We start from the raw sequence: 24,494 nt of genomic DNA, 5'->3' as shown, positions 1-24,494 counted from the left end.
CAAATATGCAGGATAAGTTACTAATGCAGTCTGAATGATAAAAGCATGATATGGAAAAACGAAGCTAAACATTTGGAGTTGACATCATTTAACTGATCAGGCCGCCTCAGAAGAGAAAGTCTAGATCCAGTTCCGGAGCCAAACTGAGTTTGACATCCCTGCACTATGTCCATTTGTAATGACTAGTCAGTCTTCATTTTTATACCATTGGTCCATTAGCTTACTGCTTGGTCTTACTTACTGTTGCATAAAGCCTAGAAAGAGGAGGCAAACGAGAAAGAGTAAAGGAGTTATAGCAGGCAGTCAAGCTAAGAAGCCCAATTGGACTTAAAGAACGCCAAATAAAAGGAATGGTTAGTCAAAGAGAGAACTAATTAGCGTCTTTCAAAGCTTCCGTTCATTTCTGATTGGCTCCTTTCACATGATCTTATTGAAAAATCTCAAAAAGTAGGCCTACTTATTTACATTTTATTTTTGAGTAGTTTGGACTAAAACAGCTGGTATTGAGCAATTATTAGCTCAATTTTAAAAAGTCCATTCTTTTCTTTTTAAATGTAAAAAGTTTTTATGTTCTTTCAAGATATCTACTTTCCCCATGGAACATTTTGTCCTTCAAAATGTCAGTGAAGCAGTTAGTTTTTAATGTTCAGTTTTTAATCATCTTATCATGCTAAGTACAAGAAGAAATGTGTATGATGCAACTTTTAAATTGAAAGCATCCATCTGCCGTACCAGTAGGGAAATTGAGTTACTGCGCAAAAAGCGCTGCATTAAAAACACCTAATGAATTATAGTCCAGAAATACAGTCGTTTTACTTCTGTATTTATTCATTTTTGTTAAAAAGGCGTTCAATGCTTTTAATTTTTTAATAAAATATGCCTGGAAACCAATTTCGAGCAACACTATTGTGCTGAGGACAAAACGGTGGAAAAGTGGGAACATTGTAGTTCAGGTTTTCATTAATGAAGGACTCCCTGTATATTTCCGTGCTATGAATTCGTTACCGTGAACTAAACTCCGTACATCTATGGATACTCACCCTTAATTCAAATTCAGTCTATGCAATGCAGTACCTTTGTGTTTCAAGCATCCAGAGAATCAGTCCCTACAACTGTATTCAGTCTTGCTTTTGTATTACAATAAACTGTCAACAGCAAGAGATTTAGACCACAAAGCCCGGCTCCGCAGTTCCGTACCAACAGCGATCAAATAGGTTTATTTTATTTTCTCATAAAGTGGCCCGGGGCTGTATGGTTGTTGGAGAAATAGTATAAAATAAGAAGAGGCAATAACAAGTATATCAGATTGTATTTCCAGGTACCCGTTAATCTGCCTTTTTGTGCCTATTTTGTAATACATGTAGAAGAGCAGCAGATTCCGGTTAATTTTTGATTTCGTAAGAAAGCCCTTCACTGGAATATGTAAGTCCATGTTTGAAAGTACCTGTCGTTTTTTTGCAAGGACATATTTTGCATCAAAAGAACTAGTGGGATTGCCTTCAATAAGTGCTCTAGATGTACAGTATAAAAATAAACTGAACATCCATATATCCCTTTCACCTGTTAGATGTCCCTTCTCAGATATTAATTGAAAGCTTGAGCTGACCTGCTAGGTTACTGTAATTCTCCTATTTTGGCACCTTTCTGTCTAAAAGCACTCTTGCACACATTATCCCGTTTGAACCAGTAAAGACAATTAGGTCACTCATTTTCACATCTGCGAGGCTGAATAGCCCCCAATTGTGTGACAAGACCGTAAAAGACTAGGGACTATTTTAGAAAAGGCAGATTTCTTCCGCCTCATGCTAAAAAAGGCTCCACAGCTGTGAATTCAACCTTTCTGGCATCCGGTAAACAGTCAAATGAGAGTATGCTGTTTTCTGGTTCTTATTTCTAGTGTAGTAAGCATTTAAGAACCGGGCTGTGGTTCGAGCCAAACATTACAAACATATCTGTATTTTGAAAATATATTTTTCAAATACATAAATACATCAATTGTTATACATTAAATCAGAAAGCAAATTTCTCTAAAAAAGGATGGGAACAAGAATGGGTACAGTGCTAATTGTAGCACCTTGTAACACCAGCGCAAATGATACTTTTGTGAGAAACAACTCAAATTATGTCCATTCTTCGAGATGTATCCTATACCTGGGGAACCGCTGACATCCCTCAGTAGCTACTGTTTTGGTTAACAAGAAGCATGTTAGCACAGATAACAAGTCACTATTCTATATTGTCTGTTCTTTACCAGAGCCATCATTATTTATTAAATACAAAACTCACATGACATCACTTTTCCAACACACTGGCTCAAGATCGTTTTGTAACAATATTACTTATTTGTTGTCTGGGAAAATATCTCCTATGGGAAGGGAAAATACTGCCCAATAAAGAGCTAACAGGTAGAAAAACACAATAAATCAAATCTCCTCAGGCTGGGACGGAGCAAAGCTGATGGTTTTACCGGTTGGCATTCCTCACAGATGACGGCAAGCATCGACCGATATTTGAGGGTTTTTCCGAGCATAAATAAAGGAGCTCGCTATATCGTACAAGGATGTCGGATTACAACCCCGCCCTCAGCAATTAAACCCCCTGTAATGAGGCTCAGCATGAAAACACATGACTATTAAAGGTTACATTCAATTATGAGAGACAGCCAAATGAGTCAAGGTTGGGGGTTTCGGTGGGATGTAGCTTAACTCTCTCCAGGAAACTGGACTGCTCATTGTTTACCTAACTACCACTCCATAAGCATCTTAACCACTTCCTTATCAAACGGCAGTATATACTCCTACCATTCTTAAGAATAAATTGAGCAGAGTGTTGCAAAGGTATTGGCCCCCACAATAATGTTTCCATTTATTGCCAATAACAGGCTTCGAACCTGTGGATGAGAAAATCAAAATAATTTCTAAGAATCAACAACATGTGAGACACAATCATGAAAAGGCAATAAATAGTTTCAACATTTTAAATTGTGCTGACAGATAAAACATTCAAAGGTAGGTGTAAACACCCCGATTTTTATCAAATCATTCCACAAATGCTCTATAGGCTTAGCCTTTCTAACTCCTTTATAATGTTAGTTTTAAACCATCCCGTTGTAGATTTTGCTGTATTTCTAGGGTCGTTGTCCTTTTGAAGGTGAACCTGTGCCCCATGTTTAGTTCTCTTGCAAACTCCAAAAGATTTTATCCCAGAATCGCCCTGTATTTAGCTCCTCCCATCAACTCTAACGATCTTCGCAGTCCCTGCAGAAGAAAAACAACCCCAGAGCATGATGCTACCACCACTATGTTTGACAGTGGGGACTGTGTTTGCAGGGTGAAGTGCAGTGTTACTCTTACGCAAAAATGATCTTTGCATTCAGCCCGAAAAGTTCAATTGTGGACTTATCTGGCCAGCGCACCTTGTTCCACTTCTTACTTGTGTCTCCCATGTGGCTTCTTGCAAGTTTCAAAGGGGCCTTTTTATGGTATTCTCTCAAAAAGGACTTTCTTCTTGCCATTCTGTTCGTAAAGGGCAGATTCATACAGAGTACAATTAGAAGATGTGTTTTGCACAGATTTTCCCACCTCAGCTGTGTATGCCTGCAGGTCATCCAATGTGATTATGTGTCTCTTGGTTACTTCTCTGATTATTTTTCTTCTTGTTTGGGCTGAATGTTTATAGGAACGGTCAGGTCTTGGTAGGTTTGCAATTCGGTACAATTTGATCTCTAGCACAGTGCTCAAAGAGTTGTGTAAATGTTTCGAATTTCGTAATTTAGGTCAACATTGGATCATTCAGGAATCATCAGGGAACATATGGAGTCAGATGGCTGAGCGGAGGGACCAAGGGGCCCATATTTTGCTGTAAATATAATACAGAATGTTAAAATAATATGATTCAACTTCATGATTGTGTCTCAAATGTCATTGATTCTTAGAAAATATTTTCAGTTTTTTAGTTTTAAACCCCTAAGGTTCCTGTAAAATTTGCCCAAAATCACAATCCAAGACATACCCAGAATAAATTGAATGCTGTTCTGGAACCATTTGTAGGATATAGACGATTTTGGAAATGATCACTGCAATTGCTAATAACATTGAGTAATGTGACTTGGAACACACAGAAATAGAAAGTTTTTATTCTTGCCTGTTTTTTTGTTTTTTTTTTCCAATTAAATCGCTGCAGATGATATAGCACCCTCATCTTAGCTGGAAAACAGGTGAGACAATAGCTTGAAGCCTTACCTGGCACCTTGTCAAATTAGATGAAAGATTGTGTTTTACAGATTTTTCAAAGGATAGGTGTAGGCGTTTCCATAAGTGGGCATTTCAAGAGGACCAGTTTACGACAAATCAAATAAATGATTGTGACACGTGCGCGTAAAATGAATCATGGATTGCCTTGCACACGTTTTTTCAGCTCTGATTTGAATAAACCCCCATAAAATGGCATAACATTATGTTTGGAATTTCATTGGCTAACCGATGTGTCAAACATCATCTGAATCGGATACTACTGACTAAAGATTTCTGAGCCAAAGCAGGCGATATCCCTTTCATCAAACAGGCCCGTATGGGCTAATGCAGGCTGTGGACCATGAAAAAAGCCTGCTATTGGCAGAGAAAGATGTCAATCAAAATGTCAGAGGCTGACTACCATATTGGCAATAAATTAACGAGTCTGTTTTTTAAAAGACAGTTTTGGAGAAAAACAAACATGCAAGATGGGGACATGCTTTTCGGCTAGTTTTTTAAATTTTAATCTGCTTTCTTTATCGTGTGTTTTGGAGTAAATATTTTGCACGGTTGGATTCTCTGGATTGTCCTTGATGCAACGAAGCCATTTTTGTGGACATTCAAAGAAGTTAAAGATGGGGGACATACTGATGAGTTAGGCTGGATTTTTAGTTTTCGGGTATCTTGTCTAAGACTGATGGTGATGTTTCTTTGATGAGTATATTTTGAATCCCAAGAGTTTAAGCTTTCCAATGAAATATGGCATAATGTATTTCAGTTACTGGGGACATTGTAGAGACATGTATTTGTTAATCAAAAGTCCAGCTTACTTAAGTGGTTCGAAGCCTGAAATGGGGCATAATGACAAAAAGCTCTTAGAGGGCCAAAACTCTCGCTGAGCATTGTAACATTGCAATGGAATTGGTCACTAGTCAGATTTCAGGTTCCTCTTTGTTTGTCCCAATTTTACCCACGTTTCTTGATCATCTGACTGCCGATACATTCCACTTCCACATACCATTAGAGTTGACCTCCCTACATTTTCTTATCAATATCCCTGTTCCAGCATGTTGTTATTTAAAATGACTTAGACAGCATCAAAGATGATTTGATTTTCTTGCAAGATTAACAAGCATTCCTCAGATAAAACAGGAACTCTAACCCCAATTACAACCATACGTAACAATCGTTAGAGTGAAATGTGGTGGACGTGCATGACGATGCACGACTGATTTTTTTTGGGGGGTGATTTGAACACCAACCCACACACCTTTCTCTTAACCTTGAAACCGGTTTAATGCATGATATAAATTAGGGAGACACCTTTGCATTCTTGGGTACTGTGGGTGTTGGCAAAACTCTACTTTTCAGACTATAAATCTCTTTATGGTATAAATCACGTAATGCCAAACTACATAATTATAATAAGAAATACACTGAATAAAATTGATTTTGCTAAGTTGTGTTTGATTAATTTGGTTCTATTTGCTCAAGTGGTGCTGCACTTTAACACCATGTGGATGCAAATGGGGATATCAATCAGATGTTTAGTCCAGTTTTGCCCGAAGCACACTCTTTTTTTCAATAACTGTCTATCGAAATGTTTAAAAATGTATGTTCTCAATTTCCATTTTTTCAAACTTATTACTTGTTCTAAAGGTGTTCTTATAATTTGTGGGAACACATTCTATTCAGTTTGGTTAATAATTTTGCTGTAAACTTGGATTTTGATACATTTTAAAAGTGTTCTTCAAGTTTTACTACATATTCTTTTCTTGTTTTTCTAGATAAATCACAAGAATTATATATAATTCAATCAAGCAATTTTTAAATTATGTTTTAACTTTTATCTTTTCTTTTTCTAAGTAAAAATAATAATTAAAATCAGCCAAATTATTTAAAAGATTCTTAGTTCATTTGATATATATTATGTTTGCAGCATACTCTAAACACCTTCACCATATAAAATAAGCTATTAAATATACCATACTACATCATGAGCAGATAATAATTATATGACAATAAGTGAAATACAAAAAGGTAATCTGCTGATGCCCACTGATATGAATAAGTGTTAGTTATTTGACCGATCACTGGAAGAAAGCAACTATATTTACCAGTGGCATACTTTTTTTTGCAAATTCCTTGTGGCGCACTAGACAGGTCTCACGTCATATTAGTGTGCCCCTGGCATACTGGGTGAAAAACACTAGTATAGTCTACTTAAGTATATTTATCCACATATTTTGTGCAGTCGACTGACAACGTAATTGAATAAATCAGACTTTCATTTTTTTACTGTAGGTTATCCCAAAGCAAATATTTTCAATTTATATTACAATACAAAAATGTAGTCGAAGGCAAAGACGATGCCAATTTTTAGAGTCGAAAAAGATGATGCTAGCATACATTACAGATGAATGCAATGTTAGTCTTGATGCGGAAGAATTGTGTAGTTTTTAACATAGAAGACGATCGCTACATTCCGACTTTAAAGAAGATTATGCTTTTTTTCCAGCATAAAAGAGTTTGCCTCTTGTTTTCAGTGTAAACTAATTCGATATTAGTTTTCAACATGCTTAAAACACAACAAAACACTATAAGTCGTTTAGAATATAAGTAGGAGGAAAAGGTAACTAATGCAAAAAAGTGTCGCTTATAGTCCGGGAAATACTGCTGATGTTTACCAGGGAATTTATTGATTCGGCAGACGGAATTGGTTGTTTCCATTTCCCCAATACCAAATAACAATTCAGATGACTTCAAATGGATATAAACTAGTTACAGTAGATGACTACAGTAAGAGGTTTTAGTGGATACCAACAATACCGTTCAAAACTTTGGGGTCACCCGAAAAATTTTGAGTTTTCCACGAATAAGTCGCTTTTATTCAACAAATAAGCAATCCATCTTTGTTCCTTTTCCCATATAAATCTTTTAGTTTGTTGGCCGTTCTCAGAATAAGCTTTTTTTGCCACTTTGCCTAGAAGGTCAGCTTTTGGAGTTACTTCTTCACGATAAATATTGACAATTGGCGGCTGTCTGTTTTGCAGGTACTATTCAAACAAGCTGCTGGTTGAAGATATGTAAAGCATTTATTTCTCAAGCCAGAGACTCAAATGCACGTTTCTTCTTGCTTGGTTTTGCAGCAAGGCCATCCACTTCTCTCTCTCTCTCTCATAAGAGCCTGTTTGTGTTGTCCTTTGAGGGGGATTAGTACACTCCTGTGTAGGAGATCTTCAGTTTCTTTGCAATTTCTCACACAGAATAGACTTCCTTTCTTAGAACAATAATATACTTTCAAGTTGTACATAAAAGGGGTTTTCTAATAAACCATTAGCCTTCTTATGTAATTAGCAAACACAATGTACTATTAGACTGGAGTGCTGGTTGCTAGAAATGGGCCTGATCACACCTATGAGGATATTCCATTGAAACAGACATTTGCAACTAAAAAAGCCATTTACAATGTTAACAATGTATAGGGTGTATATCCAGATAGTTTTTGTATTGTATTGTATTTATTTATTCAGCCAGTATACACCATAAACATGATATATACAGGAAATCATTTGACACGCGAACCTCTCGACGTGACACGTCGCCTTTGATCGGCGCCGGGTTTTTAGACCCAACTGCTGTGTTGGGAGTCATTAGGTGACAAAACCCCCCAATTCCAACCTTTAATGCCGAGCGCCAAGCAGGGAGGCAATGAGTACCAATGTTGTAAGTCTTAGGTATGACTCGGCCGAGGCTTGAACCAGCGACCTCCCAGTCTCGGTGTGGGCGCCCTACCATCTAGGCTACCGAGCTGACGAGTTTAATGAGATTTTCTTTAAAAAATAAGGACATATGAAAGTGACCCCAAACCTTTGAATGGTAGTGTGCATCAATTTTGTTCTTGACATTTAATACCAACAACACTGAAAATGTTCTAAAAAATGTTTTCAATCTGTGTCAGCTTCACAGCTAACGTGGCTCAGCTAAAGCAGAAAGATGTCTTTTTCAAAGTTGGGACAAGTGTTTTTTTCCCCCCATCAACGTTTCTCCCTCTGGCAGGAGGTAGTCCCAAAGACAATTTTAATAAAAACATGTTCTCCTCGAAGTATCACTCCTGATCCCCCACCACCCTGAAGGGCTATGGCTTGTGTTTTTTCCCTCCGTCATTCCAATCCAAAACTTGTAAGCCTTCCCCAGCCCTATCTTTCAATGGCAGTCTCACAGTCTCCAGTGGGTTTAATGCACCGCACCCAAAGTGGGGCCGGAAAAGGTCACGGTTACGTAACGTTGGCTGAACAAGTTAGCTCTAACATTCAGACGTCACATTCGAAGGTGCGGAAGCCAGGGAGTGTGATGCGTCCTTTTCGGCGCAAGTCGCCCACTGTGCCCCTGTTGATCCGCTGGATGAGGCTTTTCTCATACAAGAGAGGATGGTAAGCGCCCAGAGTGCAGGCCATGTCGAAGTAACGCTCGTAGTAATGACACAAGTCGGTCTTTCTCGTGGAAGGGATGTACTCGTACACGTGCACCTGCTCGCACAGCGCCATCATCAGGAGGATCCCTGCAGGAGTAAAAGTCAGGTTTTTAAATATGAATAGACTGCAAAATATATTATTATAATGATAATAATGATAATAATGTATATGTTTAAGGAGGTATGGATATATATATATATATGCAAGGAAAATCGGAAAGTGAGCCTTCATATAAGACATTTCAACTGGTTCTACAGGACTTCCCCTGAGCCCTTTCTTTTTGTTAAATCTCCTATGTTACAAAAGCAGATCAGCCTAATGGGTGTGGAAATCAAAAACAGATGTAAACCAAAAAAATCACAATAATCAAACAATAAACAACAGTGCAGAATAATAGTCAAAATAACACACAGGTATCTTATGCAATCTAATTTGTAGGTGTCCAATATTAAAAAACATAATGTACTTATCATTTTTTCCCCTTCTATTTAACAGAAACAAAAAATATGTCAACCATGGTATTATAAGCATTACTGGATACCAGTAAGATCGAATACAGCCATGCTGCCACATCTGCAGAAAACCCCCCCCCCGCCTCATTTACAGTTCCTGATTTTATATTGTCATGGCCGCCCACCCACACAGGGAGGCGACTCAGTCTCACTTGTGTGCCAATGCATTACCCAATGATGTTAATGGTTCGAACTGGATAATCTGTGCAATAGTGATGGAAACAGCGGATTCAGCCGGAGGAAAAAGAATTTTAACTCGAAAATATTTGCCTTTTTTTCTAGTATTATGCTTTGTCATTCAGTCTACTTAAGTAGCCTACACTGAACCTGGATGATACGGTATCTTTTCTTAAGCAAAACCCATTTATTCACAAACAATGAACAAAACTGATTTTCATGTTTGGCACTAAATATGTTAACAGTTGAGTGAATGCAGTTTTACACCTGAACCAAGTCACCATGCTATACAAACTCACTCTCTCCTTAGTCTGCGGCCCATCCCCCCTCTGTGCCATCACGATCCAGCTGCCCTCAGAACCCAAACACAATTGCCAGTTTGCAACACCGGGTTGAAAGTCTGTGCCGTTTTCTTAGAAAGATGTAGCGAAACGCGAAGGCGTTTTTCTCGGCACTCACTTGTCCAGTCTCTGTGCCAGACATTAGCTATTTTACATATTAACTGCCCTCTGGCGGCCAAAGAGAGCATTTGGTTTGTATTAATTTCATAAAAGCATTATTTTTGATACAAATGACCTAAAGAATCTCTTTTTTGACATACTCAGAAATGTATGGCCGGTTGGATCAAATCCTCCAACGGGCCGGGTTCGGCCCACAGGCGGTATGTTTGACAACCTTGTTTAAAGTCTCCGGTGGCTGACTAATCTCCCAAAGTGTCGCAGTAAGGCTTTCCACGCCACGACATGAGGCGCTAATCAATAGCTTGCTCATGTGCAGGGATGGTCACACACGTTCGGAAAGCCAATCTCCCAGCAGCTATCTGTGAGCGCCCTGGTTAACTTTTCATCATCCGCCCGTAAAGCTGTGCCTGCAGTTCATCATGAACAGACATTATTGTTTTCTGCTTCGACGAATGAATTGCCCCGTCATGCAAAGGGAACGTAAGAGGCCACTTTGATTTTTTTTTTTCTCACACTCACAATGGCGCAAATCACTCTTTTGTAACAGTGCCTGCGAAAACGACAATCGGTGCAAACCACCGAGGTGCATAATGACGCCACGCTTCACGCCAGATTTGCATTTGTAACAGATATTGATCTCCACAATCCAGAACAGTAGAGCTCTCAGTCTTGACACTTGTTTCAGCAATTATTTTCAAAGATGTCTGTGATTTCTAAATATTTCTCTCAATGGAATATAGAAGAGTCTTTAATTCTCATTTTAAATCCACTCCGGATGACATCAATTATTTTAAAAAGGTATGATAAGGGTCGTAAAAGAAACCTTAAGTGCTACTTGGTCGAGACTAAGACGTCTGACAATGGCTAATAATCGTACTTTGGAGAATCAGAAAAACAATTTGCACGCACTCAAAGCATTGCATTGGCGAAGGAGACCACTGCTTGTCTTCTATAAAACCAAATAACTTATAACATACAAATTTTGTTGTACTAATGCAGCTTTTTTAAGACTAAAACAATTTGAGTTTTTCAAAAAAGTACTAATTGTATTTCTAATTATGATTTCCTTATCGGACTTCATATATTTCCCATCCCTTTTATGCTTCTTTTTATAACATAAAAGTTTTCTGATTTGATATTTTGTGTTAATGCAATAAGTTTAAAGTTCAGTAGTGACTCAAAATTAGGAGAGTAGACGTCAATGGATTTGAACTTGCAGGGTGAAAGAGCCCAAACCTCGTATAAGAAATTCTCTGAGCCCTTATTTCCTAGGTTACAAAACCACATGCACCCTAAATGGTGTGGGAACCAAAGAACAGCAACATAGTGACAAATAACATAAATAGTGCATAATAGTCAAAACAGCAGACAACTGTGTCCAAATAACGAACTGGCATTCTATGCAATCTCGTTAGCAAGTGTCTAAAATTAAAAACAGGATAAACTTATCACAATGTTACCTTTATTTCATGGTACAGTCTGTCACCCTGAAAATGTTTTTTTAACTTTAATTTAACCATTTTCCAATATCATTAGTTGGACTTTAAAATCAAACCATTTGAAGAATGCTAGGGAAAAATGCTTTAAAGATCTGAATTCGAACCGCTATGTGATTAAGGGCTATACAAATAAACATGACTTGACTTGACTACTATTAGAATCATTGTCAAGAACCGGAACAGGATCAGGACCCAAATGTGTGACGTTTCTCACACAAGCCTTTGGGGAAATGGGGAGTCAAGCACATTAGGCAGCAGTCTGGCGTGGAATGATAGGAAGCCAGAGGCCGACGAGATCGATACGAATGGTCCGAGCAGATATCGGACAGATGGGGTCGATGCCGGATAGGACAGACAGGATTGATATCGAAACAGGATATCGAAAATAAACAGGACAAACTAGACGGGAACAAAGCTGGAAACCGATATTAAACAACGGGACAGACAGGATTGATATCAAAACAGGATATCGAAATTAAATAGGACAAACTAGACAGGGACGAAACTGGAAACCGATATCAAACAGGTTAAAATAAACGGGAACAATACTGGAGAGGAAATACCAACAGGAAAAAGGACCGAGTCAAAACCCACATCTTGCGGGGCAGAGGTTCGATGACGGACTGACCAAGGAAGAGTGAGAGCACTGAGCTTAAATAGACGGAAAGCCGATCTGTCAATGAGCCGAAGCTGGCGCCAGATGGGCGGGGCAAATTGGGCGCCATGGCAACCGTGACAATAAGTGGTTCTTTATTTGTGTTGTACGTGAATGTTATTTTACCAAACAGCTGAATACTCGATTGGATCGTTTACAAGACCTGCTTCGAAAAGTTATTAACTACTTAAATATGAGTAAGTTAGGCAAAAGGTGTGTGTTTTGGGGAGTCAAATTAGCTGTGACGGGTTATGTTAAATGTAAATGGTTTGCATTTATATAGCGCTTTCCAAGTCAATGAAGACCTTCCAAAGCGCTTTACAATGAGCTTCACACTTACCCATTCACACACACTCACATACCGATAGCCGGTGTGAGCCATGCAAGGCAAGTACCTACTTATGGGGGGCGTTAGAGCCCAAGCACACTCCGACATGGAGGAGCCGGGAATTGAACTTGCGACGTCTTGATATGAAGATGAGCGCTTTACCTCCTGAGCCACCAACCATTAAGATTTTATTTATGTTTAACTCAAGCATTCTTTAAATAATTGTTCCTTGGGTGGATTAATTCACTTCATCCATCCATTATCTGCCCCGCTTATCCTCAGAAGGATCGCGGGGGAGCTGGAGCCCATCTCCGCTATCTCCGGGCAGTGGCTAGGGGACTCCCTGAACCGGTTGCCAGCCAGTCACAGGACAGACAACTCACCCGCTCATTCACACCTAGGGACAATTTGGACTGGCCATTTAACCTTACATGCATGTTTTTGGAAGGTGGGAGGAAACCGGAGTTCCCGGGGGAAACCCACGTAAGTACAGGGAGAACATGCAAAACTACACACGGAGAGGCTGCGGTAGCTGGACTTGAACCCTCATCCACTCAACTGAACAAAATAATGTAATTGTCCACTATGACTCAAACAAATTGAGATTTTATTCTTGGGTGTTGTATCATATAGCCCAAAAAGCAAGTACGTTTTAATGAGAACAAGAGTTACTTGGTATGCTCGCTGTGTTTTGGTTCTGACATTTAACCCACATGTGAATATATCATGACATTTTTACAGTGCTGCGATTGGCTGGCAACCAGTTCAGAGTGTCCCCTGCCCTCTGCCCGATGATTGCTGGGATGGGCTCCAGTGATTACTTACTGACGTTTATCTTCTCTTCATTTTACGTGTTCTGTCCTATTCATTGAGTGTATCCGTAGTCGTTCTTAAAGCTTCAATCCGGCCCGTAAAGCGGTTAAGAGGTTTATCTTCAATCCTTTCGGATTATCAAGAATATGGATCATTGCCTTAATTGGCTCCTGAGAATTCCACTGACCAGTTCTTTTTCTATTTAGTTAACGTTATCACCAACACTACCATTTTATGTGTTAGACCAGGGGTCTCCAACGCGGATCTGTTCTGAAGATAACTCATTAGTGTTGGGTCATTGATATTTTCTAGTAAAACGTTTTTTTAGTGGGTGACGGAGTCCATTCAACCATACTTCCGACAATTAACCTGATAATACCATAAAAATAACATATCATTACCACGATAAGTTATTTTAGAAATATATATCAAACTGAGTGCCTTGTGTGCTAAATAGTAACATTAGAGTACTTCTTAATTTAAAAAAGGTTGGATACTGTTGCGTTAGACCATGGGTGTCAAACAGGCAGCCCGCGGGCCGGATCAGGCCCGCCAAGGGTTTTAACCCGGCACGCAAGACAACACTGAGGGAAGCCTAAAAGAAAAAGCCGCAATTTTAAATATCTCCACTTAATGTCACCCAAATAAGGCACCACTCGCAAAGTAACTATTGTATTATTTCTTGCTATCTCTCCCTCTCTCTCTCTCTCTCTCTCTCTCTCTCTCGCTCTATTTTTTGAGCCCTTTGTTTTTTCTCTTTCTCTAACCCTTTTTGTCTTTTTTATTGATATGTTTTAATCTTTCTTTTTCTGACTTTTTTCTATCCCCCCTCTCACTTTTTTCTGTTTCCTCTCTCTTTTACTCACCCCCTTTCTCTTTCTCTCTTTCTTATGGTCAAACTTTTTCTCTTTCCTCTAATTTTTTGGATCTTTTTTTTCCTTGTTCTCACTTTATTTCTGTTTTTTTTTATTATTTTTCAGTCTCCATGTCCCTTTTTTCTCCCTTCTCCCTCTCTTGTGATTCCTCTATCTTTTTCTCTCACTTTTCCTGTCTCCTTTGCCTTCTCTTTCTTACTCTTTCTCCCTTGTTCTCTCTCTTTTTTATCTCTCCCTTTTACTTTCTCTATTCCTCTTTAACCTTCTAGTCTGCCCCCCTAAGATTTTTTGCTATAGCATGTGGCCCAGAGCTCAAATGAGTTTGACACCCCTGCGTTAGACGATAGCTTTTACCCTCTTAATTCATCAATGCCAGACATTTCTCTTAAATGGGAAGAGTTGCTATTTTGAATCATTTTTGAAGGCCTAAGGAAAATTAGTTTCTCAAAAGAAAGCTTAAACAATCGTCTTTCATTAGAAAAAAAAATTATTTTCCATCTTTTACCATTTTTTTAGTGAACAACAGTACATGTTTACAAGTTTCTTAAAATATACTTGATTCCAAGAAAACTTCTGAGAGAAAAGGATGCGATCCAAGCAGAACTTTCACTTAAGTGCTTCTTAGTACCTCCAATATCTAAACAACGCTTTCCATAAACAAAAGGGTGATTTGCTTGCAAAACAACATTTTATTGCAAGTACATTGAACTTATACATGAATGTTGCATGAACGTTGCAAGAACTTTCCACCGATCCGGTGAGGTTCACACAATTTCGGTCACTCGGGGAAGTCAAGAAAATGGGAGCTCCTTGATGTTTGGACAAAGATATTATCAAAGCCATTGTAGTGGTAATTTATCAAAGTGAAATCATTCCCAGAGGATTGATACTTACTGGTCAGCAGCACCAAAGCCTTTAGCCTTTTTTTCCTTTTTAAAAAATAAAACAATGGAAAAAAACACATTGTTACGTTTTGTCACTCAGGGACAATGCTTCTGAAAACATATTCATAGGTTATTTCACCGAATGAGTTAAAAACCCCTACCGATTAAAACTAATAAAAAAAGAAAACTCTACCTCTTTTTTAAACTTTAAACCAAAAAAACTCAAGACTAGCTGCTTTATCTTGAAGTGACTAAGCGTGAATAAACGGCTAAAATGATTGCATTACTTTTCTGTTTTGGTAAAAGTTTGCCACTCGCCTTCCGAAGTTTTTTTTTTTTTAACACGCTCGAGATGCGCGTAAAAACAGAGTGCGTGATAACATCTACTGCTTTTTAATATCAAAGGTTTCACATATATGAATTGGTGTCATTAAATTGTCATCTGGTAAACCAAAGACATTGGACTTCCTCGTTTGTAATCGTGCACATAGGGAAAAGTGGTCAAAGAGGTTATAGCGGTTAAAAAAATCACATAATTTAAATTCATTGATTTTTGATTGCCGAACGATCCTCCAAATTCAAGCAATACGGTTGACCCCGGCATTTCCGTCGGATTAACGATTCTCGAAATCCGAGTGGACACGAGTAACTGCATCGGCTACCCGCCATATGATCGATTCCCATTTTAATTTTTCCATTTTCTTCCCACGGGAAAAATGGTTTTTCAGCTGTGCAGAGGAGTTGGGGGCAGAGGGGCTAACTCCCCTCCTCCTCAGAGGTAGATAGCATCGTTCGTAATCGAAGTCTGATGATGAAATGGTTCGGCTTGTCAACGGCGTACGGGTAAAACTGAGGACCCAGTGATCAACAAGAACGTGTAGTGGGGCAAAAAGCTTGCATGTTACGAAAAGACTTCTCTCTTCAAGCAAATCCATAAAACATGAAGCCCAGGCAAGCACAGCATGCTAGCATCTATGCCGTGTTATCGGCGCAACACAAACACACTATTCCGTTGACTTCCGTTTATCATGTTGCCTTGCAGGATTGTTATTCTGGTCACAAGTCCCTGAATCTTACGCTCAATCTTTCAGAGTATGGTGACTCATACAGCCAAAGACCACTCCATTGCTTTTAACATACTTTCCTCAGAGTACGTACACCTTTTCCGTAGCAATATTCAAGCACCTTTTAAGGACTTTCAAGGCCAATGTTCCAATTTCTCCAGTACCAGTAAAAGAAAAAAAATCCAATATGAATCATGTATTTTGCAGAGCCACGAATATATTTTCCGTTTACATATGCCATTTTAAATCTTGCGTGTGCATTTATCAAGACATGATTTTGAGATCTTGAGTAAATCGCAAATATATTTGTTTTTGAGACAAATCTCTCCCCATAAAGGTGTTGGGTAAAAATGTAGCGCACACTCTCAGTTGCAGGGAGTAGTTACCCTACAATTTACCATCAGGAAACACTGCCCTAATTTTGCATGATCCATAATAAATGCCTATAATTTAAATCCTCCTGTGTGGAGTTTGCATGTTCTCCCCGTGCTTGTGTGGGTTTCCTCCGGGCACTCAGGTTTCCTCCCACATTCCAAAAACAAGCATGTCAGGTTAATGGCCGGTCCACATTGTTCATAGGTGTGAATGAGCGAGTGAGTCGTATGTGTCTGTGCCCTGCGATTGGCTGGCAACCAGTTCAGGGTGTCCCCCTCCTACTGCCTGAAGTCACCTGGGATAGGCTCCAGCATCCCCGTGAACCTACTGAGGATAAACGGTGCAGATAGTGGATGGATGGATGGATTATTTCTCAACATCTCCCGTTGTGCATTATTTACCGTATTCCTGTGATAAAACTTCCTTGATCCTCAAAAAACTATAGGTTTCTTCATTTTCCTCATGCTGAGATTCGAGTTTTTCTTTGCCCTCATGTAGATTTTGGATCAGATGGTGTAATAATAGGCTGTAGTTTACAATAGTCTGTGGTCTGTGCAGCCCTTTGAGACTCCTTGTGATTGAGGGCTATACAAATAAACACGATTTGACTTGACTATAATTGATGCATAATCCTTGCACTAAGACTGATTTTATAGTGTAGCGTGCACCTGTTCTCTTGACCCATAGGGGGTGATGACACTTCATAGGAAAATGCCAAACAAACTAATGCCAGTTGTCGTTAACGATGAGGAAATAAATAAATGCAATGGCAAAGCGAAGCCACCAGAAAGCAGCGTTGAAATGTGGTTCCTCTTTGAGACACAATTGGAATGACGCTGATTGGCTGAACAGGAAGAAGAGATCGAGCTGGGCATTATCACCATCTACTGTTAAGGAGTGTAACTGACCCTCATGTTATTTCTTCTTAGCATTATTTTACAACGCAAAGGCCTGCAACCCACTGAAAAACGGTTCACGACCTGACTTTTGGGCCCTGACCAACCAGTTGAGAAACATTCCTTTATATAAGATAGTGTAAGTTTTATCTGTGCCCAATATCCTCCTTTCAGTTTAAGTTCAACATGAACATAAATGTAGCACAGTACTGTACGGTATAGCTACTAGCCTTACATAAGCTGTAATGACCTGTATGTGGCTAAATAAATGCTATCCGGCGGTATCCTGGAAACGCTCCACGTGTACTCTTAGATGTTCCCGAATCAGGCATCAGAGCAAACCACTCGGGCTGTCTGAGGCCCCTGCATGACATGCAACAGGTCATTAGGATGCCATTTTCTCTGCTTTCCTGCAATCAAAGTGCTTTAAGCAATGATTTATGCTCCATCAACCTCAGCACCAGCTAGTGCTTGTGAGAACTGGGTCGCTGTTTTTACCCTGACCTTAACCTACTTTTCATCTGCTCTGCTAGTTCTACAGATGCTTTCTCATCCTGTTCCACTGCGACCACTGGTCGGGGAAGGGGGGAAACACCTCCATGCCCTCCAAGACCACTGTCATCCAGCTCAACCGCCGGATCTCCAGCAACACGGTGGCGTGCGCGGCCCACATCTCAAGCGAGGCATTCAAAACCAGCGGGGCGCCGGCCATGAAATTGACCACGCCTCCCGAAGTCGTAACATGAAACCGGCGGGCGCAAGAAAGCACACTTCAGGTGGTTTAGGTTCCCAATACAGTGCTTAGTGAAAGTATTGGCCACCCATGAACTTTTTGTCATACGGTCATATTTCCGGCTTTAAACTAAAATCTAAAAAACTGAAAATGTCTTTTAAGAATCAACAACATGTGAGACACAATCGTAAAGTGGAACAAAATGATTTCAACAATTTATATTATCTTTTCAAAAAAAAAAAAAAAAAAAAAAAAAGATTAGTAGGTGTTGCGAAAATATTGATCTCTCAGCTCAGGTAACTGACTCCAAAAGTTCCCAAAGTTACCATTTGTGGAAAAGTTCAAACCATGTATCGGATACAAGAAGATTTTGCAAGGTTTACACATCTACCGGAGCACAGTACCAGCAAAAATATAAAAATGAAGAGAGCATTAAACCACTGCAAACCCACCAAGACCTGGCCGTCCCTCAACCCAAAAAAGGAGAAACTAATCAGAGGAGCAACCGAGAGGCCCATGATAACATTTGATGACTTACAGACATACACTGCTGAGGTCGGACAATCTGTGCATAAGACAACTATTTGTGGTACACTGCATAGATCTGCAATTAATGGAAGAGTGACAAGAAGAAAACCCTTTCTGATATAATACCATAAAAAGGCCTGTTTGACATTTGCAAGCCACATGGAAGACACAAATAACATATGGAACAAGGATGCTCTGGTCAGATCAGACCGAAATTGAAGAGTATCACTGCACATCACCCTCATAACACCATCCCTAATGTCAAACATGGTGGTTTAGGCATCATGTTCTGGGGTTGCTTTTCTTCAACGGGGATTGATAAAATCGTTAGAGTTAATGGAAAGATGGATGGACCCAAATACAGGGTGATTTTGGCAGAAAATCATTTGGGTCTTGAAAGAGACCTGATAAAGAAGCACAGATTACCATTCTAATAGGACAGCAACCCTAAACATAAAGCAGAATCTACAATGGAATAGCTTAAAACTAACAATCAAAATGTGTTAGAACTACCAAGTCAAAGTCCAAATTTTAATCTTATAAAGCAGGGGTCTCAAACTCAACTGACTTGGGGGCCAGAGCTAGCTTTGGGGTGAGGTTGGGCCAAATTGGGTTTTCCACAGGAAAACATCTGTTTAAAAAAATCCTGTTCTCATATTTAACAAAATGCTACACAAAATAAGATCTAATCATATCAAGTATAAATGTGAAAATAAATCAATCAGTAATAAATGATTCCATAATTTATATGGGCTGCACTTACATCAAAGGGACGGTGCGTGTTACTGGACCAGTAGATGTTGCTTTATTGTGCCATGTAACGAAAAATCAGTGTTAAATGAAAGAAGACAATCTACAAAAACTTGTGACCAAGCCACAATATTTCTCTTTTTTTTGTCCAACGTTTTGCAAAGAAGGAAAGAAAAGAAAAAAAGAAAACAGGAAAAAAGTAAATAAAAATACAAAAACATGAAATGGAAAAAATAAAAAAAAATTAAAAGGAGAGAAAAAAAGAAGAAAAATATGGGCAAAAAATTGAGGAAAAAAAGACAGCTCCATCAAAGTGAGGCTAATGTTATGTAAAATAAATTTCATTTAACATTTGAGTATTTTAAAACATGAACATTTATTTCATTGTTCTTTTGTCTTTGCTTTTTTCTTAAATAAGTATTTATCTTTTGAATGAATTGTATTTTTCCCACCAGGAGGCGCTTAATAATGCACACTGTCCATTTCGACTTTCATATTAGGGCCTCAAACTGTCACCCCACGGGTTGCAATTGGCCCCGAGGCCGTGAGATTGAGAACCCCTGGTATAGAGCATTTGAGGAATGATCTAAAAATTGTTGTGCACAAACGATCACCATCAGACTTTAAAGAGTTAGAGCTGTTTTGTAAAGAAAAGTGGGCACTTTTGTGCGTTTCAAGATGTGCAAAACGTAGATACCCAAAAGACTTCTATCTTTGATCGCTGCAAGTTGTACAAAGTATTAACTCAAAAGGGGCCAATATTTTTGCCATTTCTACTTTTCAATGTTGTATTTTTTAGCACAGTATAAAATGTTGAATACATTTGGTTTCTTTTAACGATTGTGTCTGACATGTTGATATCTAAAAAACATTTTGAGTTTTTTGTTTGGAAGTTTGAAACCTGAAATATGACAATAGGTCAAAAAGTCTATGTGTGGCCAATACCTTTGAAAAGCACTGTTGAAGGCAAACTTTAGAGGACAATTAGCCAATGAGAATTGGAGGTTTGTAGTAGTTTGCATGTCAGTCTTTTTTTCGAAGGTTCTACTTGTGTATTAGTCATTTTTTCAATTGTGCTTCACATGGAATTCAAAAAGGAGGACCAAAAAATATTGAAAAATGCACAATTTAATCTTATGTATGGTCAAACCTGTCACAATATTTGAAACAATAGAGCCAAGTACACCCATCATGACATTGGTGCCATTTAAAGGGACCGTGTGTATTTTTTGACCAATATATGTTGTATGTATGATGTTGTACAGTGTAGTGCAGGCAAAAATGAGCATTTAAAAGCACAAAGAAGAATAGAAAGTATGGAGAAAAAAAACGCACCATTTTAATTCTAATTTTTTGGGGCCTGCATTATGAAGTTTTAAGGTAACCGGGGAAGGCAAGATATTGGGTAATTATCCCAGCCCCCTTAAGGTAAGGCCTAAGTTATGTAAAATAAATGCAAATGTGTTGATTTTGATTGTTGCCTATTTTTCAAATCCATATTGCTATTTTTAATTAATGAATGACGTGTTTTTAACATTTGGATGTCTTTAATAATACACACTGTCCCTTTAAAAAAATGAACTTCTGTATGATTTTTACCTTCATTTGATCATTGTAATATTTCACTTTAGTATTTTTTCTTTCCAAATTATATATTTTTTTTTTTTCAAGGAACAATAGTGTGATTTGAGTGACGGTCAGTCTTACCTGCAACAGCCAGTCACAGCTTAGCTCACGATAATGTTTTTACTTTACAATCTACTTACCTACCTACCTACTTACAGTAACTACCTATCTATATACCGAAGCCATAGCCCACTAGTGGGGGGTGGCAAGAGTCAAGAACACACTCACATTCACCAAACAATCATTCCCCTTTGCTCTTCCCAACCTGACACTGAACATTAAGTAACACAAGGGCTTAGTTGCTATGCCATGCAACCAGCAATCTGCAATCAGCAGAGAGGCCCGACAGCATACACTAGTTTACCCCTGCGCATTATATGTGTTGATATCAGTCATTCTTAACTATCGTTTGCCATTCAAATTCCTGCACACACTCTTGCATCTATTATATCAACAGACCTTAAATTCAGAGCATGTTTTGCCCCATCCATCCCACCATATTTTGGCCTTCCTCTTATTCTATTTCCCACCCCTTCTGCACTACATGTTCTCTAAACCAAACAGCCTCCAAACGATCTCAAAACATTTTCATTGACCCTCTCAGCCAGTTCTCTCACCACAACAGTTCTTCTACTTACTTCCTTGTTCCTTAACCTATCCAGGCGTGTCACTCCACATATTATACACAAACATTTCATTTAAAAGACATTTAACCTCTAATGCTCATTTACTCTCAAACCCCACCCCTCTGAGCCATACATCACTTTTGGTACACACCACACCTTCATACAATCCTCGCTTTGCATCCATTCACAGATCCATACAATTGAACAATGTGTTCAGCACACTCATTGCCTTGCACCCGCTCCCTTCACATCCTCCTCTAAACCATCATCTGCTGCCACATATGAACCCAAATACTTAAAACCATGTACCTCCTGCAAATTTACCCCATTCAACAAAATCTCTAATCCACCTACCTCAGCACCTCTCGAACACCTCATTACCTTACTCTTGTCTGCATTTACCTAATCCTTCCTCCTCTTACACACTCTGTCAAACTCAACAACCAGAGCACTCAGCCCTGTTGCGTAGTCAGCCACCAAAGCAGTGTCACCTGCAAACTCCAGCTGACTTACATGCAACACCTACAACATATACAAATTGAACAGCTAAGGTGAAATGAGAGACCCTTGCCTCAGACCCACTCTTACCGATAGCACTCGCTCACTTCACTCCCCACTCTCACACAAGCTGTACGATCCCCAAGCTCTGCACCCACTCCATATATCCTCAACATTTGCCACAATGCCTCCCAATCTATCCTGTCATATACATTCACCAAATCCATTAATACCAAATACGCCTCACTTCCTTTCGCTATGAACTTTTCACACAACTACTACACTGCATAGATCTGTTCTGTACATTTCCTTCCTCTTCTAAACCGACCCATTCCACCCCCCCAAGTACTCAGTTTGTCTTATCCCTTATTCTTCCAATCAAAATCCAGCCAAAAAGCTTTCCCACTAAACTCAACAGACTTATTCCCCTCAAATTACTACCCACCAGCCTGTCACCTTTCCATTTGTAGAATTGAATCACGCATGCACTATGCCAAACATATATACAACAACCGTACAAGCCAAACTATCACAAATTCACCACCTCTCCTGATATGCTCTACCATGCATCTATCCAACCCAGCAGTTTTCTCTTAATTCATCGAGCCAACTGCTTCTTCCACCTCTTCCCTCACAATCTCCCTCTCATTTAATTTACTAAACAAAGTCATCCATCCAACACCTACAGGCACAATACATGCATCCCTTTCATCACTCACATTTCACAGCTCACTAAAATACTCAGCCCATCTTTTACACACCTCTTGCCCTTCTAAGAACAGCCTACCAATTTGATCGTTCAAACTCTCATCCTGACCTATCTCCCTCTATCTGATTCTATTGCCTTCCTTCCATAACATCCCTCTATTCTCCTCAAAACTCTCAGTCAACTTTCTCCCCCATTCACTGCCTTTTTGCATCTGTTACCGCTCCCTTTACACAATTAATTTCATTCTGTTCATCTCATATACTTCCTGATCATCACTGTGTAACCATTCTTTTAACGCCTTTTTGTTTTCCACAACTGCTGCTTTCACGTTCTCATCTACCACTTACTACCTATCGTACACCTCCACCACCCTTACACATTCCCTATACCTCAACTGTGCAAGCATGTCTTCAGACATTCCCACTCTTCCTCTACTCCCTCCACAGAACTCTCCCTCACCATCTCAAAACACTCCTTCACTCTTCCCTCATACTCATCCTGCTTCTCTCGCTTATTCAACGCAATGACCTTCACTTTTTTTATCGCATGCCCTTTTTTCTATAACCGTGCCACTTACCAGACACTCTTTATTTTGCCTCCACTAAATAGTGCCTCCCCCAGCTTCACCTCGCAGCACATTCACATCCAGCAATCTCTCACACACATTCCGCCTGATCAACACGTAACCATCGACTCTCCTAACTGTCCATCTTGCCACTTTAATCCATATGTACTTATTGACATTCATCTTCCTAAACATCTTATTTCCTACCAAAAACTGCGACTCCAAACACTTTTCCATCAGTCTCTCGCCACTCTCATTCACTCCTGGGACACCAAATCGTCCAATCACACCTTCCATTCTCTCATCACCAACTCCGCCATTCAAATCTCCCAACACAACCACATGGCAATTCACTCCAAACTGTGCAACACACAATGACACAACACTTTTCCTTGTATCTTGTAGCACCTGGACCATAAACACTCAGAAACACCCACATCTTGCTTCCCCACTTCACATGAATCCACATCGATCTCGGGACACCTCCTTCCATTCGGGTAGTCTCTCTTTCACTTTCTTACAAAAAAGCCATACATTACCTTGCTCCACCTGTACTCACACGTAACACTCTGCCTACCACATAGCCAAAACACACCTCACCACACCCTCTCATCTTAGTTTCATTCAATGCAAGGACATCCAACCTTCTTCTCAGAAACAAACTTATAATTATACCTCTCTCACTCTCAATTGTACTACAACCACACACTTTGATCACCCCAAGTCTTAAGGCAGTTGAGGAGATTCCGAGCCCCTTCACACCGCCCCTTTTAGACGCCTCTTACATCATGCAGGAGATACAGTTGGAGAATTCTTGTTTTCTGCAGCAGCACAGGGATGTAAGCATAATACACTACATTCCCCAATCAGCCCCCCTCCCACAAAGTTTTTTACATGCATTAAAAATGTCAATGTTGGCCCCGGTCCTGCACAATTTATGATACTACAGATTGGGGGGTTGTCATTGTGTGTATTTTATTTTGAAATTGTGTACTGCAGCAAGATATGTCTGTAAAATATGTACGTATCTGTAAATAACACAAGTGGATGACAATTTGTGTTTTGGACCCATTTCATGAAACAAAAACTTCATGATCCACAAAAATTCTGGGCATCTAAAATAAAGTGTGCATATTCTTCTCCTTCCTCCCTTACTATATAAACACATCATATTGCATGTGGCGATTGCACTCGCCATAAAACCAGCCAACCG

General features: G+C 39.3%; 2 protein-coding genes across 2 annotated transcripts in view; one reads left to right on the top strand and one right to left on the bottom strand.

Annotated features, from left to right (window-relative positions):
* The window catches only part of tmtops2b (teleost multiple tissue opsin 2b), a 75,430-nt gene extending 51,010 nt beyond the window's left edge, over positions 1 to 24,420 (top strand). The window contains exon 4 of the mRNA XM_088353376.1: positions 17,780 to 24,420. Within this exon, the coding sequence (XP_088209502.1) occupies positions 17,780 to 17,992 (213 nt within the window). The 3' untranslated portion in view covers positions 17,993 to 24,420. The remainder of the gene's footprint in view (positions 1 to 17,779) is intronic.
* The window catches only part of st6gal2a (ST6 beta-galactosamide alpha-2,6-sialyltranferase 2a), a 103,450-nt gene continuing 79,450 nt past the window's right edge, over positions 495 to 24,494 (bottom strand). The window contains exon 7 of the mRNA XM_088353375.1: positions 495 to 8,793. Within this exon, the coding sequence (XP_088209501.1) occupies positions 8,546 to 8,793 (248 nt within the window). The 3' untranslated portion in view covers positions 495 to 8,545. The remainder of the gene's footprint in view (positions 8,794 to 24,494) is intronic.

Source organism: Urocampus carinirostris, chromosome 14 (assembly GCF_059441175.1).
Source record: "Urocampus carinirostris isolate Australia breed hairy pipefish chromosome 14, RoL_Ucar_1.0, whole genome shotgun sequence".
Classification (NCBI taxonomy): domain Eukaryota; kingdom Metazoa; phylum Chordata; class Actinopteri; order Syngnathiformes; family Syngnathidae; genus Urocampus; species Urocampus carinirostris.
The sequence above is the reverse complement of the archived record's forward strand: the minus strand, read 5'-3'. Positions and strand labels throughout refer to the sequence as shown.